The sequence below is a fragment of the Peromyscus californicus genome, unplaced genomic scaffold (genome assembly GCF_007827085.1).
Source record: "Peromyscus californicus insignis strain IS unplaced genomic scaffold, ASM782708v3 Scaffold_9__1_contigs__length_137607984, whole genome shotgun sequence".
Classification (NCBI taxonomy): domain Eukaryota; kingdom Metazoa; phylum Chordata; class Mammalia; order Rodentia; family Cricetidae; genus Peromyscus; species Peromyscus californicus.
The window spans coordinates 115430522-115448720 of NW_026294617.1; the positions used below are offsets into that span (position 1 = coordinate 115430522).

The 18199-nt window shown below is 41.7% G+C and overlaps 1 protein-coding gene and 1 non-coding gene across 2 annotated transcripts in view; both read right to left on the minus strand.

Moving 5' to 3' along the window:
- Positions 1-16841, minus strand: part of Metap1 (methionyl aminopeptidase 1) — a 37197-nt gene extending 20356 nt beyond the window's left edge. Inside the window, exons 1-5 of the mRNA XM_052729921.1 lie at positions 16593-16841; positions 9311-9362; positions 6521-6633; positions 4919-4979; positions 9-100 (exon numbers count right to left, since the gene is read on the minus strand). Coding sequence (XP_052585881.1) covers positions 9-100; positions 4919-4979; positions 6521-6633; positions 9311-9362; positions 16593-16706 — 432 coding nt within the window. The 5' untranslated portion in view covers positions 16707-16841. The remainder of the gene's footprint in view (positions 1-8; positions 101-4918; positions 4980-6520; positions 6634-9310; positions 9363-16592) is intronic.
- On the minus strand, positions 2935-3036 carry LOC128106790 (U6 spliceosomal RNA). Its single transcript, XR_008216838.1, has one exon. It is a non-coding gene; the product is annotated as a U6 spliceosomal RNA (small nuclear RNA).
- Positions 16842-18199: the final 1358 nt, after the last annotated feature.

Consider the following 18199-nt stretch of genomic DNA (forward strand, 5'->3'; position numbering starts at 1 on the left):
TAACTTACCCTACACACAAGTCGCATCCCTTCTATATCTTCAGTTGAGAGTAATTTAATTTGAGAAGTACCTTTAAGAGCCTGTTCAGATTCAGACATTCCTGGAATGGAAAATGAGTGAGTAAAACCACAACAAAGAGAAAGACAGAAGTCAGCACATTATACCCTGACGACTCGGTAACAGGAGATTCTCCTTATGTACCATACGATACTATTTCACACTGAGAGGTCCAAGTTAGGTTATTGCTTTAATATTTTCAACACAAAAAGGAAATAAAAGAAACTGGAAAAAAAACTTTCTAAAAACTTAGTAGGAAGCAGTCACTGCTCACAGTTCTCGCTGCATGCCAGGCAGTGTACTCACAGTGCACTAACTGATGCACTTATCAAGTACAGCACAGTGTACAAACTCTTCATGGCCATGTCCCGAAGCATCTCCACACCAGCAACTAATCATCAACTACCTTACTGTTCTTACTCAAACTACAGTTTATGACCTTTACTTGGGTTGGTTGGTTTGTTTTAGAGTTTTGTGTACAGGTATTCTGTCTGCACGCCTTGTGGCCTTGGAGGCCAGAAAAGGTCATCTGGTCCCCTGGAATTGAAGTTCCAAGAGGATGGGAGCCATCAGGAGGGGGCTGGGAATTGAACCTGGATCCTCTGGAGGAGCAGCCAGTGTTTTTAACCGCTGAGCCATCTCTGCAGATTGGTTTATGATTTTTAGTAGGCTTTAACTAACATTTGAAAAGTGAAAAAGGAGTAGAACGTACCAGATTCTATATTAGAAAGTCCCAGGTAAAGACGGCTGTGAAATAACCTGATTATTATTTTTATGCACACAGATCATGTCATAAAACCCATTTCATCACTCAAGGTCATAAAATAAGTAAAATAAAAGTTTGGGAAAATAATCTTTTTTTTTTTTTTCATTTTTTTTTTTTAAGATTTATTTATTTATTATGTATACAGAAGAGGGCGCCAGAGCTCATTATAGATGGTTGTGAGCCACCATGTGGTTGCTGGGAATTGAACTCAGGACCTCTGGAAGAGCAGTCAGTGCTCTTAACCTCTGAGCCATCTCTCCAGCCCGGGAAAATAATCTTAATTAATAAAATTAGTCTAATTCGCCGGGCGGTGGTGGCGCACGCCTTTAATCCCAGCACTTGGGAGGCAGAGCCAGGCGGATCTCTGTGAGTTCGAGGCCAGCCTGGTCTCCAAAGCGAGTTCCAGGAAAGGCGCAAAGCTACACAGAGAAACCCTGTCTCGAAAAAACCAAAAAAAAAAAAAAAAAATTAGTCTAATTCAAGTTTTACATATACTTAAAAGAAAGAGTCAATATAGCAATTTCAAAATCTTAAGGGGGAAATGCAACAAATTATCAATGAATCCTGTTTTCATTCTCTGAAATGGAAAATGCCCAAATAAAATTTTTTGCAACGTTATGTGTATGCTACGTGTGTGCTGGTATATGGGGTCAGAGTAAGGGATACCCTGGCACAGGAGTTAGAGGCAGCTGGGTTCTCTTGAAAGGCAGAAAATGCTGTTAACCACTCTCTCCAGCCCCTAAAGAATTGTTTTCATTACCATCAACTAAGAAAAGATTCATATCAGAACACAGAGTTATTAATTCAATATTGAAAAATAAATGATTATCCAGAAAGATAATCCTCTTAACATGGGTGGCCACCACCTTAAAATATAAATCTCAATCAACAAATGAACATCACAGAATGAGTATCATCTGGAACATTATTCCAGCAATATTAGCAGATATAAGTAAAAGAAAGATATAAAATTTAAAAAGGTAAGAGGTTTATCAATTTCAGATATTACATAGCCATAGAACAAAAGAATCATCTGAGAAATGGATGAAAATAAGAATTTAGCAAGTTAGCAGTTAAGATGTCAAAATTAAAAACTCTACCTACTATAATAAAAACAAGCTAAAAATACTAACAATAAAGTACACAGAACAAATGTAACAGTAAAAAAAGCTTCAAAAACAACTCTGAGCCAGGCAGCAGTGGTGGCTCATGCCTTTAATCCCAGCACGTGGGAGGCAGAGGCAGGCGGATCTCTGTGAGTTCGAGGCCAGCCTGGTCTACAGAGTGAGTTCCAGGACAGGCTCCAAAACTACACAGAGAAACCCTGTCTTGAAAAACCAACAACAACAAAAAGGAACTCTGAAACTTTACTTTTACTTTAAGATATAAAAGGAGATTAATACAACAGAAAACATACCCTATTTTTAGATAGAAGATTTAGTACTATCAAGGTATTATCTTTCAAAATTAATTTATAAATTGAGTTTTATCCCAATAAATAATGTCAACAAGGTATTTTGGAATCAAGACAAACTTATTATAAACTTAATACAGAAAAAGAATCATGCAAGAATACCAAGAGAATTCCTGAGAAAAAGCAAAGGAGATGGCAACAAGGCCCACAGATAGGAAAACATTTCCAAAAGCCACACTTGGCAATGGCTGTGGTTAGACCAACAGGTCAATCAAACCCCAGACTAAAGACATGAGAATCAAATGTAATAATACAAGACACATTTATCTTACTACATACAAATGCTCAAAGTTTGTCATAATATAATGACAAAATATTAGTGGTCTGCTGGGGGAAAACATTTTTACCATATAATTCAGAGTATTAATGTACAAAGAACATTTTAGAAATCAATTTTGGAAAAAAAATAACCTAATAGTCTAATGGGGAAAGAGGTTAAGAATATGAACAAACATTCAAAAGGAAAGAAAATGCCATTTAATACAAGAAAAGATGTTAAACCTTATAATTTAAAAATGCAAGCTAAAATAAAAGAATACACAATTCCTCAGCCTTTCAGACTTATAAAGGCCATACAAACTTGATAACAAACAATGCTGGTGACAGTGGAGGAGAAGGCAAGTTCTGTGTTTTCTTGTAAAATTTGGACCACTCCATGAAGTTGAGGGGCATCCTCGCCCAGGAATCACGCTAGTCTTCACTGTACTGTTCACATTTTAGTATGTTTTGTCAGAGCAAGCACACTAATGTTTTGTTTGGTTGGTTTTTTGGAGTTTGTTTTATTTTGGTTTTGAAAAAGAATTTCTCTGTGTAGCTTTGGAGACTGTCTTAGAATTTGCTCTGTAGACCGGGCTGGCCTCAAACTCAGAGATCACCTGCCTCTGCCTCCGAGTGCTGGGATTAAAGGTGTGCATCACCACCGCCAAGCTCATGCTCTTTATGAGAGTAATAATTGGCAAAATGCTCTGAAATTTCTACTATCTCAAATAAAAATGTATATATTCTTTGATCCAAACCATTACTTTAGATAATTAACCTAAAAAAAAATTCTTAATTGTGAACAAAGATGAAAATACAAGAAAAGAAACTACAATCAAATTCACAGAAGTAAAATCCTGCAAATAATCTAATCTAACCATTCATTAGGAGAGGCCTGGTTTATTATTATGATACACCCACACAATGAAATTAAAATTATGGAACTCAAGAACTTACATGAACTCCTATCATATATTAACATATCAAGAGAAGACAAAAAGATGAAGGCGTATGTGGTGTGTTCAACTGTATATAAACCAGCACTGGTCTAATAGGTATTCACAGAGTATCTTGGGAATGCTCTTAAATCTCTACAGAGCAGGGCTTCTTTTAAACACATAACATTCTAGTCTATTAAAAATTATATTTATTTCTTAAAATATAAGTTAATACGATATTCCAAAGAGAATAATGAAATTACGTTTTTTTTTTTGTTTTTTTTTTTTTTTTTGGTTTTTCGAGACAGGGTTTCTCTGTGTAGCTTTGCGCCTTTCCTGGAACTCACTTGGTAGCCCAGGCTGGCCTCGAACTCACAGAGATCCGCCAGCCTCTGCCTCCCGAGTGCTGGGATTAAAAGCGTGCGCCACCACCGCCCGGCGAAATTACGTTTCCAAGGTATCACCCATATTGTCCTTTCCTTACGTTTATTCACAATGATTTAACTAAATTTTAAATTACATATAGAAAAATAATACTATAGTTCTGTGCAGCCATCTAACTGTCCAAGCTGTCGACAGTGGCAGCAGACATGCAATCCCACACTCAGGAGGCTGAGACAGGAGGACTGTACATTTGAGGCCAGCTTGGGCTAGTAATTACATCATGTCAAGATCAAAAATTTTTTAATGTTTTAAATTTAAAAATAATGTAAAAATCACTGGTACTCAACCATTTCTCATTTCTGACATGCAAAACCAGTCATCACCTAGTCCAACCTAAGTACTGTATAAGTTCAAAGGTCAGAGACTAAGTCCACTGACCTGTGTGGCAAATTATTCATCTTCTCTGCATGTCTCACTATTATCTATAAAATAGAAGACAACAGAACCTACCTCAGACATGTTGAAAGTATTAAATGGAGTAACACCTGCAAAGACTTAGCACAGTGCCTGACACACAGTTAAGCAAAAACAGACATCAGTTAAAGAGTCACCACCATCATGCTCATCACCGCTACCACAGCACCACCATGACAGTCCTTCTATCACTGCTACAGCCCAGTCCTGAGGGAAGCATTCACTCGACCTTCATCATCTACTTTTGCCTTAATCTAGGTAAGAGCAAAAAGAAAACCAAAACTTTCCCCTCCCATCTGGCAGTTTGTTTAACAGGAAATATAGTATTTTTCGGAATGTAGTCTATTAAAGCCACATAAACATTGTTTTCAGAACTGGACAGATTCCTAATGAGGGGGGAAAAAATCTTTATCTTAAATACTCTAATGTGGCTTTAAAAAAAAAGAAACAATGTTTACATTACATGTCCAGCACTGAAAACTCTCTACAAGGAGAGTATTCCTTCCTTGGCAGTGATAATCACGCCCACAAGTGGAAAAATGCAGAAACGAGGCAAGCAGGACTTACCTAAGGGATGATCAGCGTAGTCCGGCCTCTGAATGTAACTGGGCACTGGCCTTGTTGGCATCTAGAAACAATAACGAGATCTGTTCAACACCTATTAACTAGTAACAAAGATAAGCCTGGGGAGAAGACTCAAGAGTCAGGTTCAAGCAAAACTTTTTCATAAGAAGTGAATTCTAATGCCAGGTGGTGGTGGCACACGCCTTTAATCCCAGCACTCGAGGCAGAGGCAGGTGGATCTCTGTGAGTTCAAGGCCAGCCTGGTCTACATAGTGAGTTCTAGGACAGCCAGGGCTATGTGGAGAGACCTCATATCAAAACAACAAACCTCTTGAGTCCTATGAAAAGCAAGCTTTCCTTGATGTGGACGCTCACTGGCTTTCATGGTTCTGAAGAGTGTTGGCATGCTATCAGCAGGGGAAAGTAACCAACAGCTCACGCAGTTAGGAACCCTTCCAGCTAGTCATGACCAGGCTGACTCCATGTACCCAGTTCAAAATGGCATGGATGCTCTGGGAGTAAAGAATCTATTTCTCATTGGATTTAAGGTCTTCCCCACTAGTCAGAGGTTGTGAACCTCTCAAAACAGCATTTACTGTACAGAAGAGGGCTGTTGCACACAAGAATTGACAGTAGCTGTGAATGAATGCCCAAGACTTGTACAAGATCAAACAAGTCAAAATTCCAGTATGGCTGGGGAGGGGATCATGAAGTCCTACCCCAGGCAGAGGAGCTATATATAGGCAACTGATGCCTGCTAGAAAGGAGTCAGTTTTCTTAGGAAGCAGCCCATGACAGTTTGCCCATGTTCTAGTAGATGCTTTACATCTATGCACATAATGGCAGCATTAAGTGGACTCGGTATTTTTTTTTTTTTTTTAAGTATATGAAGTTGGGAAGGAAATGTAGTGAAGGAATTAGAGAGGAGAGTGAGCTGTGGATGAGTCTGATCAAAACACATTCTATTCATGCATGAAATTCCCTACAGGAAGGGATAGGAGTGGTACTTAAGCCACTGTCATTTGGTTACAATGTGTCACATTCTACAAAAACTGTAGAAGAGCAGTATTATACAGTACTCTCATGCCAGCCACAAGAGTAATTATCCCAGTAAGGCGGCGGTGGCACACACCTTTAATCCCAGCACTGGGAGGCAGAGGGAGGCGGATCTCTGTGATTTGGATCTCTGTGACTTACTTCGAGGCCATCCTGGTCTATAGAGAGTATTTATCAGAACCAGGTGGTGGTGAGGCATGCCTTTAATTTAATCCCAGCACTTGGGAGACAATCAGGCAGATCTCTGAGTTCAAGCTCGAGGACAGCCAGAGCTACACAGGGAAAGACCAAAACCAAAATAAAGAATATTTATCCCATTCTTTTTTAAAATTTATTAAGTTTTAGTCTTTATATCCAAAATCTTCTCCACTTCTTCCACAACTGCCAACTGTCCTACTAGTTCCTGAGATCTAGAATGTACACTGCTCCTCTCTGAATGAAGGCAACCCTGCTTGTGATTCACTACTGGAATACAAATTACAAGCATCAATTTCAGGACACTGAAAACTGGTTAAAGACAATGTTCCATTCTAATGACTACATACTCACCAGTGGATAATGCGGTCTGAGTTTACCGGTGTACCGATAACCTGCCCATGGGTCAGTGTTAACATCACCTTCTACAGTCCAGGAACATACTTCTCGTTTTGCCTTTTCATCTTCTGGAAGAAAGAGTGATGGACAGATGTCAAAGCAAGAGGAGAGAAAGAGATGCTTCAGTCATCAGGCTGCCGAGCAGCAGCATACTTTACTTCTCACTTGGCTGAGAGCCAGAAAGCCCAGGCACAAAAACCTAGCAAGCATCCAGCCGAGCCTGACCAAGCAGCTGCTTCACGCTCTGCTCACCAGTTGTCCACGCTCTCAGACCTCAGTGTCTGGGAAGAAGCACCCAGACACACGCTGTACAGTCTCAAACAGAATGGCAGCAATTCATACAAACTTAACTTTAAAATATCAAATATGAGCTAAACCTTCCCATCTGAATTCAGACTTAACAGCTGAATTCTATGCTCTTATTTAAAAGTGGTGATCCTAAATCACCCAACAAACTTACATTAAAAAAAAAAAATTCCAATTTAACCAAACAATGGCTTTTAAGTTTTATTTATTTTTTTCCCCAAGATTTATTTTTACATGCATTGGTGTTTTGCCTACATGTACATCTGTGTGAGGGTACCATATCCCCTGGAACTGGAGTTACAAACAGTTGTGAGCTGCCATGTGGGTGCTGGGGATTGAACCCGGGTCCTCTAGAAGAGCAGACAATGCTCTTAACCATGGAGCAATCTCCCCAGCCCCCAATAATAGCTTTCAAGTGAAGGTTTTTATCAATACAAAATTATTTCTGAACCCAAAACAAAAATGGACTCCATTCACTGTCACTAGATTCAAGTATTAATGAAAATTCTTCAAAACGACAATTGACGCTTGCTTCATGTAAGGCTAGCATGAAGTGGTTTGTGTGAAACAGGAACCTCTAGGGATGTGTCTCTTTAAATGGAGGATAGAAGAATCAAGATTCAGGCTTTTGCTGAGCAGTGGTACATCTGTCATCCCAGCAGTTGGGAGACTAAAGTAGGAGGATCATTAAGTTCAGGTGAGACAGAGTGCTACATCACTAGATTCAGGGCTGTCAGATGGCACTTACTTCCCAAGCCTAATTTTGATCCCCAACACCTTTCAAGGTAAAAGGAGTAAACCATATCCCCCCAAAAAGTCCTGACTTCCTTCCACACTTGTAGCATGTATTCATGCATATGCATGCACAAACACACATAAAATGGTAAATGCAATTTAAAAAACCATCTAGATTCTGTCTCAAAACAAATTCAAAAAGGCTTTGCCATACTCCTAGGGAGGAAACAAGGAACAGGAAACGAAGCCTTTCAAATCTCCCACCTGGTCTCCACTCCCGCCCTTCTACAAACAGTATTTTCCAAGGAGAATTGAAAGCAGACCTCACACAACACAAAAGCTGTCAAGACAAACACGGCTGAAACACAGCAAGTTCGTTTCTAATCTCTATACAGAGCTCACTTACTAGAAATTTACACCTGAAAATTTAAGTAAGCTTACATTTCAGGATCCATTTAACACAAGTCCCAAATGCTAAACAAGCATTTGATTCCTAGTAATCTTGAAATGAGCTGACGCTGGTAGCAAAACTTTGTAAACAACTGTGAAAGCAAAGGACATTGTATGCTATTTTTCAAAAACCACAATGCAATAGGTTCAGACAAAATACAGGCAGAGCACCAAAGAGCACTGGACTTCATGTGATACAAGGCCCGAAATTCATGACCTCCAAGCTGTACACTTCCATTCAAAGGAACCAACCAAAAGAAGTAGATCTCTTCCTCTATGCCTTGGTAAACTTTTCACTTAGAATATTTCCCACTCGCAGACTATATTTCCTCCCGTGGATAACCCAGAACTCCCATTAAGCACAGGTATCACTTTATACCACCACACAAAAAAAGATATCTATAGATATCTATAGATACATATATATGTTTCCTTTTTAAAGTTGTATTTCCTTTTCCTTCAAAGACGGTTTGGCTAACCTCAGGTGCTTTGGTAAAGCAAACTAACAAACTTCATTAGACCAACAAACTCCCAGAAAACAGAGGCAAATGAGTATAAGGCAACAAAATCAAGACAGAAAGTTTACTGCAACCACCACACTACCTGCCAAACCGTAAGCATCAGATGGCAATGCTTTACACACAGAAAGTCCTTGTCAATCTCCAGGTAACCGTAGCAGGCTGTCTCAGGTCAGCCACACTAAGAACTACATTTACAGGATGAGGAGCTGATGCAGAAAGGCTATCTGAAGAATAGCCACACCAATGTGGTTACAACGACTAAGAAACAGTTAATAGTTTCTGGGGTAATACAAGACACCCCAAAAATCAACACAGTGTGGTGACACACGCCTATAATCCAGAACTTGGGAAGTACAAACAGGGAGGTCAGGGATTTAAAACCATTATCAGTTACAGAGCAACAGAGATCTGGCCAAACAAAATCAAACAGCCCCTGTATCATCGGCCTACATATGCAGACACTTCTAGCCAAGACAAGAGGATACAAAAAGATTAGGGCACTATCAGGTACTAGCCAAACTAGATCCATCTATCCTAGCAAAGATCTCATGTTTTCATATTAACCACATGAAACAAGATTAACCAGATGTCATTAGACATGTTTTATTACATATTACCAAGGAATAATAATTCCAGATGTCAAAATTACACTTTCAGAACCAAGAGAAGTCCCAACACTCACACAAAAGCTGCATCAAAGGCAAAGGGCATGAAGATAAGCAATGCTACTTACTTGCTTTCTTATGTAGTAACTTGTGAGTAGCCCAACTTCCTTTAAAGCATTCCTAAAAGAACAAACAAGGAAATCAGTTTCAGGCCTTTCTTAATCAGAAACATTTTTAAGAACTGTTACACAGAAGAAACACTTATTGGCCAGGCATGGTGGCACATGCTATTAATCCCACCCCTCTGGAGGCAGAAGCATGCAGGTGGGTTCCAGGCCACCCAGGACTACACACTGAATGAAAGACTACCTCAAAAAATAAAAAATAAATATAAAGACTAAAACACAAGAGTTTGCAAGATAAATGTTTATAAAAAGCTTAAGAAATGACATCAGCTAGGCAACAGTGGTGCATGCCTTTAATCCCAGCACTCAGGAGATAAACGCAGGAGGATGGATCTCTGTGAGTTTGAGGCCAGTCTGGTCTACAGAGCTAGTCCAAGGCTGTTACAGAGAAGCCCTGTCTCAAAAACCAGAGAGAGAGAGAGAGAGAGAGAGAGAGAGAGAGAGAGAGAGAGAGAGAGAGAGGAGTAAGGGAGGGTCAAAGAGAGATAAATCGAGCAAACAAGCAAGCAAGGCCATCAACTCAAGCATCAGTTCAGAAAGGAATCTGAGTTGGGGTTATAGCCCAGTGGCAGTGTGTAGCACCTTCAACAGAACTGCGGTAGCCCTGCCCCAGCCCACCCATGTACTGTGACTGAACATTACTCCCTAGGGAAGGCTGTAGAGCCTTGAGGAAGGAACCCTGCTGGAAGAAGTGGCTCACTGGAGCTAGCCTTGAGATCTAATGTCTGGCCCGCCTTCCTGAGGGCAAATACAACGTGACCAGCTGCCTCATGCTTGGCCCACCAGCTTTCCTCACTGCAATGAACTATATAAAAGCCCTCCCTAAACCGTAAGCCAAAACAGCCATTCCTCCTGAGTTTCCTCTCCTCAGGAAGTTAGCCACAGCAATGAAAACTAATACAGTAACCAAGAGTTAGAGAGTTCTCAATGTTTTAACCAAAAACAGAAAAATATTATGGATATAAAAAACTGAAGTCTTCCTATTAGCTGTAAAGATTATTTTGCATAGAATCAGCTCCCATTTCTATTGCTCCATCCTACCATTCAAAGCAAAGCAAGAATTGCCTGCATTAAAAGCCAATTCTCCATAGTTCTTCAGGACCTCATGGACCATTGTGAGTGTAGACAGGAGATGGTTTAGCAGTTACAAGATCGAACAGACACCAAGTTCTGTTCCTAACACCCACATAAGGAGGCTTACAACTGCCTGTAACTCTAGCTCCAGGGAATCAAATGCCCTCTTCTGTCCTCTGTGGACACTACACATGCATGCATAAACCCACACACACACAATTTTTTTTTTAAATCTTAAAAAAAAAGTCTTAACTTTGGGTACATATCTGGAGACCAACACTGTCATGTGCTCAAATCTGTATTGGTTGCTCCCTAGTCTGAAGCCTTTTTGATATCTACTATTGCTAGAATAGACTCATTCTTAACATAATCTGACCCTCTTTTATCTCCCCCATGCATAGTACTGTTTATTTTTATTAGTCTTTATAACTTAAATTATGTGATTAGTTATGAAATATTTGTCTCAAATGGTAAAGAACCATCTTATATTTACTGCTGAATGCCTAATGTCTAGCCTAATACTTTACTTACAGCATGAACCACTCCCCCTAAGATGATATACTTCCAACATTTACACGCCAAAAGGCAGACATCCAACATCCCCATTTCCTCTGGCTACGTATCTAGGATCTCTAGAAGGCCTGCAATGTCAACAATCCCATGTCACCAACATGTCTTTTTTTAAGATTAATTTGCTAGGGCGCGCGCGTGCGTGTGTGTTGTGCATGCACATGCAGTACAAAGGCCAGTAGAGGACATGAGAACCTCAGGAGCTGGAATTTTAAGGCAGTTGTAAGCCACCCCATCAGAGCTCTGGAAACTGAACTCTAGCCCTCTGTGGGAGCAGCAAATGCTCTAAATCCTGCATCATCTATCTAACTTCCCCCAAAACGTGCCGTTTACAGCTCTGTATTTGGTTTAAATTTTATATCCAACATTATCATTTGTCATATTTTATTTTGGTTGGTTGGTCAATTCCTTCTGATTATCCATTTTTGTAAAATGTCACATGACATTTTGGATGAGGAACACCCATGTGAGCTGAGTGCAAATAACAGCATCACTGATGGACACAGACAGAAGCGGACACTGGTGGCTGACGGATATGCACATCTAGTATGTACTGGTAATCTATGGACTAAAGAGTTAGAATTCTGTCACTGCTGTTTGGAAAGAACTGGTTGCCAAATTTGTCCAAAATATAAGTTGGGCATAGTGGTACATATACCTGTAATCCCAGCACAAAAAAGCTAAGCTAGGATTGCCACGAGTCCTTAGGAAGGACCCAGCTTGGACTACATGAGAATTTGTCTCAAAAATAATAAAAGCAATGTACCCAAATGTGCTTAAATAATACTCTCAAATATTTTTAACTTTCCTTCAACATATGAGGTTGAGACCAGAGCAATTCTTCAGTAGTTAAGAGCACTTGTTGCTCTTGCAGAGGACCCTAGTTCAGTTCCCAGAACCCACATGGTGACTCACAACCATCCTTAACTCCAATTCCAGGGGATCAGATGATGCTCCTGACCTCCAAGAACACCAGGCACCGACATGCAGACACAACACTCTCACACATGATAAATACATCTAAATAATAAATAAGGTAATAAGCATCTTGAAATCATTTACCAAACACTAGGCTAGGCATTTTACATGATCTTGTTCACCTTCTTCCTAACTCTAGGAAGGGTACCATCCATCATTCCTCTCTTAGATGAGTTTTCCAAGGATACAGGAGCAAAGTCTGAAACCCAGGTCCGATTGCAAATGTAGTCTCCTTCCTTAGCTACAGTCACTGACTTTTTAAGTTCTGAAATCCATAAACAATAAGGCATCATTTAGTTCCTTCTCTGCTGATCAACTGGCTCAGGGCAAGACAATGAACAGCACAGAACTTTGTTAAAAACAACAGTTAAGAAACTGAAATTTTGGCTACTGCACACGCCTTTAAATCCCAGCACTCAGGAGGCAGTGGCAGGTGGATCTCTGTTGTGTGATATTTTGTGTTAACCATAGAGGTCTGGAGGTTTGTACAGAAAGGAGACAGCAAGTGATAAGGCTGGGATCTTGGCCCTTTTGGTCAGAGGATTCAGAGAGGTAGGAAGTAACTGTGGCTGCTCCTTTGCTTCTCTGGTCTTTCAGCTTTTATCCTGATATCCAACTCCTGGTTTTTATTGGAAGACTACTTAGGATCACACTTCAGATGTCTGTGAGTTGGAGTCCAGCCTGTTCTACAGAATGAGTTCCAGGACAGCCAAGGTTACACAGAGAAACCCTGTCTCAGGGGAAAAAAAAGAAAGCAAAAAGAAAAATAGGAAGAAACTGAAATTTTAAGTTCAGCCAGAATTAATAAATGACAGTAATTAATAGACACCTGTGTCTAGTATTATCCATCTTTAAAAGGATAATGTAAAAGTCGAATTCCACTTTCCACAGCAGGCCCATTCCTTCAAATTTCATTTAATGAACTGAGAGCATACTGACACCACAAGGAACTTCAGAAAACACAAAAATGAGTGACCCTCAGCCATCTCAAAAAAACAAAACAAAATGCTCACAAGTGAAGAAAATAGAGTACATACAACTACTATTAATTTAGAAAGAAGGGGTAACTATCAAGACAATTATCAGAACCTCTAGAAAGATCAACTTTAAGGATAATGTGTCTTATTCCATTAAAGGGAGAAATGTTCTGAAAATGAAACAACGAAGATAAATACATTTTCATGTTTTTAAATATAAAACACAGCATAACAATAAAATGAACCATTATTTATACAGTTTACTTTTCTGGTCAGTGCCTTACCTACTCATTTTACCTACCAAAACCATTTGGTAGGAACTATTAGTGCCCCTATTCTGAAGACAATGAAAGCCAGAAGTCATCTGCCCAAAGTTATACAGCGGAGGAGCCTCCTTCTGCCTCTTCAGGCATTTACTCAGGCATTCAAGTGTGTTGACCACTTGCTGCATCCAAAGTACAGCACAAGGAAATGGGCATTTGGCTGTGAAAATGATAGCTCACCTTCTGATCAAAGACATTGTTTTCTAACGAATAAGGTAATTGCAGGTCATTAAAATGTTATAAAGAGTTACGGTGTTATAAATAGGTGTCTTTGTAGGTTGGTTTGGTTCGAAAGACAAACTGGCCAGCATTAGGAAAAGTGAGAAGCAGAGAAAAACAACTCTGAAGAGAACATGCCCAATGGCAAGCAAAGCCTTAGTCACAACACTGATGTAAAATGTGTTTAGGAAAAGTTACAGTGACTTAATCAAGGTCTCTAAAAGAACAGCTGTGATTTCAGAGAGCAAGGGACATTTTGGGTAAGTAAAGAGTATACACACAGCCCATGACTACAGCAAGACAATCCATCCAGCCTGAGAAGAGCTACCCTAATTGTGGAGTCAGAACACAAAGGCAGGAATAATCTCAGCACTGAAACAAGCATGAGCCAACTGGGGAAGAAAGATCTTGTCTGCTTTGGTTTGAGTCGTTTGTTTACAAAGTGAATACAGTGGAGAAATGAATGAACTACTCCACTGACTAAGTGACAGACTTTACAACCTGCCCGTGGAAGGTGATAACAGGAATGAAGAAAGACAGAAGCTCCTCTGAATGTCTGATGACAGGTGTAGCAGTAACACTAGTAATATACCTACAGGCTCCAACACAGGCTCCATTCTCTCTACCATAATTAAGTCTCAGATGCTCTGACAAAAGTCTGACATTTCTTCAAACTACAAAGATTCAATATTCTTTATAACAGAATGCCACCCACACTTGATGAACAGTTTCCCAAAACCTTTTAAGCTTTTATATATATTTTAATTAATATATAATTACATCAGTTCCCTCTTTTTCCTCCCTCTAACCCTCCCCATAAACCCCTTGCTCTTTCTTAAACCCATGGCCTCTATTTCTTTGTAACTACACGTGTGTTAGACTCTTACCTCAAGAAACAAAGGAAGAAAGAGAGAGACAGAGATAGAGAGGAGAGACAGAGACAGAGACAGACAAAGAACAAAAGATAGAAGGAAAGAAATAGAGAGACAAAGGAAGAAATGTAGAAAGAAGGAAGGAAGGAAGACAAATAGAAACAAAGAAAAAGAAACAGCGGCTGGGCTGAAGAGATGGCTCAATGGTTAAGAGCACTGGCTACTTCCAGGCGCCCCAGGTTCAATTCCTAGCCCATGGGCTGGCCTTGAACTCACTATGTAGTAAACCAGGTTAGCCCAGTAGAGTTCTACCAGCCTCTGCCTCCCAAGTGCTGGAATTAAAGCACCTCCCAACTTTAAACACTGTATAGAGCTGGGCATGGTGGCACACACCTTTAACCCCAGCATTTGGGAGACAGAGGCAGGCAGATCTCTGTGAGTTCAAGGCTAGACTGGTCTACAGAGTGAGTTCCAGGACAGCTAGAGCTAGACAGAGAAATTCTAGCTCAAAAAACCTAAATAAATAAATAAATAAATAAACACTGCATAGACTAAATTAATCTACTAAGATGACTCACAATTTTCATAGCGAATTTTTATTTTATTTTATTTGGTTTTTCAAGACAGGGTTTCTCTGTACGGCTTTGTGCCTTTCCTGGAACTCACTCTGTAGCCCAGGCTGACCTGGAACTCACAGAGATCGGCCTGCCTCTGCCTCCTGAGTGCTGGGATTAAAGGCGTGTGCCACCACCGCTCGGCAAAATTATTTGAAGTCCAGGTCCCACACAGAACTCAGTAAGCTGGAATTGGAAAATGTTAAAGCAACAAGAGGCCCTGTGCCGATTGATAGCCCTAATGCTATTTTTACTTCCCCGTGTGCATCATTTTGCAGAATGATAGCAACAAGGTCAAGGATCACATACTCTCTAAAAACAAGACCCATCCAACTGTAAGGAACTCTTGTGATGGCTTATCTACAAATGTTAAGGCTGTTAATCATACGTTTTAATTTTATATTTATCTTTGCATGTACTTTATATTTGAAAATAGTTGTTTTTGTAGTTTTCACATAACTATCCTCGCCCTCCCAGCCAGGGTTTCTCTGTGTAGCCCTGGCTTTCTGGGAACTGCCTGCCTCTGCCTCCCAAGTGTTGGGATTAAAGGCGTGCACCACCGCCTGGCCACTTCTTCAACTTTATTTAGATATCAGTATTAATTGTACTGGAATCCTTTAAAACACAAGCATCTTACATTGTAGGGCTACAGGGTCTTATCTTAATTTCAATGTCAGTGCAAACCTGTGAAATACAGAAGGAAAACTATCCTTACTCTGTCTGAGCAGGGTAACACTGGAACTCGGAAAGTTAAGTATCTTCACTGACTCAAGATCTCACAGGAAATTAGCAGACCAAGGCCTCTGGACTATTGATTAATTCACTGCTCTCAGGAACCTGTCAGTTTATTACCAAAATATTTATATGCCCCTCGTCAACAAACTGTAACTCAGAGCCCAATATTGCTGCCTTGCCATCATTCTGAGTCACAGTGGAACACAAATACTATTCAGTAAACACATACTGCCCATTCAGTGCTGGGTTTGCTCAGCTGCACAACACTTCCTAAATACATCGAAGCCTTAAAGCATAACCTTTGAGGGAACTGTCCTTTTCACTCTAGGGGAACTTCAGTAACACAAGTGACTCATCTCTTTAACTCACCGGTTCTCTCAATTAATAATCTGAGATGTCAACGGAAAAGAATGAATTGCACAGATCCCCCCTCCACTCCCACACCCAAAGTTGCTTAAACGCCAAAGCACAGGAGTAAAACACTGGAGAAGTGAGGCTGAAACTAGCTCTCCTCTTCAGGAGACTGCGGCCACCCCGAGGCCCCGGCAGGTCGTTTCCGTCTCCGTCCGGGATTGCATAGGCACGGGAGTGGAGCCCCGGGAGCGCGGCCCGCGGCGTCTGGACCGGACCGGACCCCGGCTCTGGCGGAGGTCCTGGGCTACCGGTTCCCGCGCGTCCCCACCTGCCCACACACCTGGCCGCCCTCCCCGCTGCCGATGCGCCGCCCGAACCCGCCGCAGGTCAGCTTCCGCTCCCGCGAGCGCCGGCGGCCGGCTCCCGAGGCCCGGGCCGCTCCGAGGCCCGAGGGGGAGGCGGCAGGGCCCGGAGGCGGAGACCCGGAGGGGCGCGGGGTGGGCGGCTACCTGAGAGCAGAAGTACGAGCCCTGGATGCCCAGCTTGATGCAGGTGGGACACTGGAGCTTGGCCTCGCTGCTGCAGCCGTCCGTCTCGCAGACCCGCGTCTCCACAGCCGCCATGCTTGCTGCCTGCCTGCCTGCCTGTGGTAGGAGGAGGAGGAGGAGGAGGAAGGAACGGCCGAGGGAGGGGAGAGACCCAGCCGGGGAGGAGCTCGGCCCGTAGGCCTAGGCGCTGGACGGGGAGGAGTAGGGCCCGCCCCTACGCTGCGCGCCCCGCCCCCACCGCGCACGCGCCGCCAGCGCCCCGCCCCCCGGCCCCGCCCCCCGGCGCGCTCTCCCCTGCTGCCCCGCCCCTCCCGCGCTTCCAGCGGGCGCCCGACAGCCCCGCCCCCGCCGCGCACGCGTAGTGGCGCCCCGCCCCGCGGCTCGCCCTGCCTCTGCTTGCCCGCCTAACCTTGCTGCGCCGGTGGCGCCACGTGAGGTCCGTGGAGACCTTATACCCTACTTCCGTTCGTTGTCTGGGCGCCTTCTGGCCTCCGGCGTGATGATGTCAGGACACCGATGGTGCAATTCCTGAGCCCCCAGTGTTCCCCACACTCGCAGGTGTTGGAAAGGACGTGGGGTCCTCTGCTTGGTTCACCTGTCGCTTCTTGGGAAGTAACTCCCTTTTCTGACTTGCGCGTCCCTCTGGTAGTGCTTGCCTCAAACCTGATCCTCACAAAAAAAAAAAAAAGAAAGAAAGAAAGAAAAAAAAAGCTCATTCTCAAAAAATTATCAATGGAGCCGAGATAGGACTGAAATCAGCCCTTTCTCAAGCCTTTCTTTCACACCCCGCCATGGAAATAAATAGTGCTAGTAACTGTCAGATTGTTCAATACCAACGATGATTTTTTTTTTCATATTAATCCGATTTTATGGTTTGAGAGAATTCTGCTAGTCAAGAAATGTGAAAGTTAAAAAGCTTTTAGACTAATCTTATGAGATACACACCTGTCGCCTAAATCTTCCAGCTACACATAATGAATACATTCCAGAACTGACGTTTTCTAACTTGTGTTTGTCACTAGAAGAAAAAAAAAAAAAAAAAGACTGATATTTATTTGATCATCAACAAAACGCTGCAGATATTTTTTATGTTTTCCACCTTAACAAACCAGAAAAGTTCATACTTTCTTGAATAACTTTTGCTGTACAACTTCTAATAAAAGTGTATGCATTTAGGCAAAAAATGTCTGTGACTGCATATGTGTGTTTGTATATGACATATGACTACAAACCCATTTCCTAAACTATGGCTCGTGACTTCTAATGTGGGGGTCATGAAATAGTTGGCAAAAAACCTAACAACCAAGAGTTAATTCAAAATTAAACGTCAAATGCACCATAGGTATTTCCAGCAGCGCTTATCATGTGCATCAGGACTTCACTGCAGAGTTGATTCTGGACCCACTGACACACACTCTGCATTGCCTGGGGGTGCTGTCACAGGGAGCCAACAAATGCTACCTGAACACCGCTGCTGGAGACTTCTATATGTTGTGAATTACCGTTGTTTTGTTTTGTTGTTTTTACCATACTTGGTGTTTTTCTCTTAACGATTTCATTACAAAAAA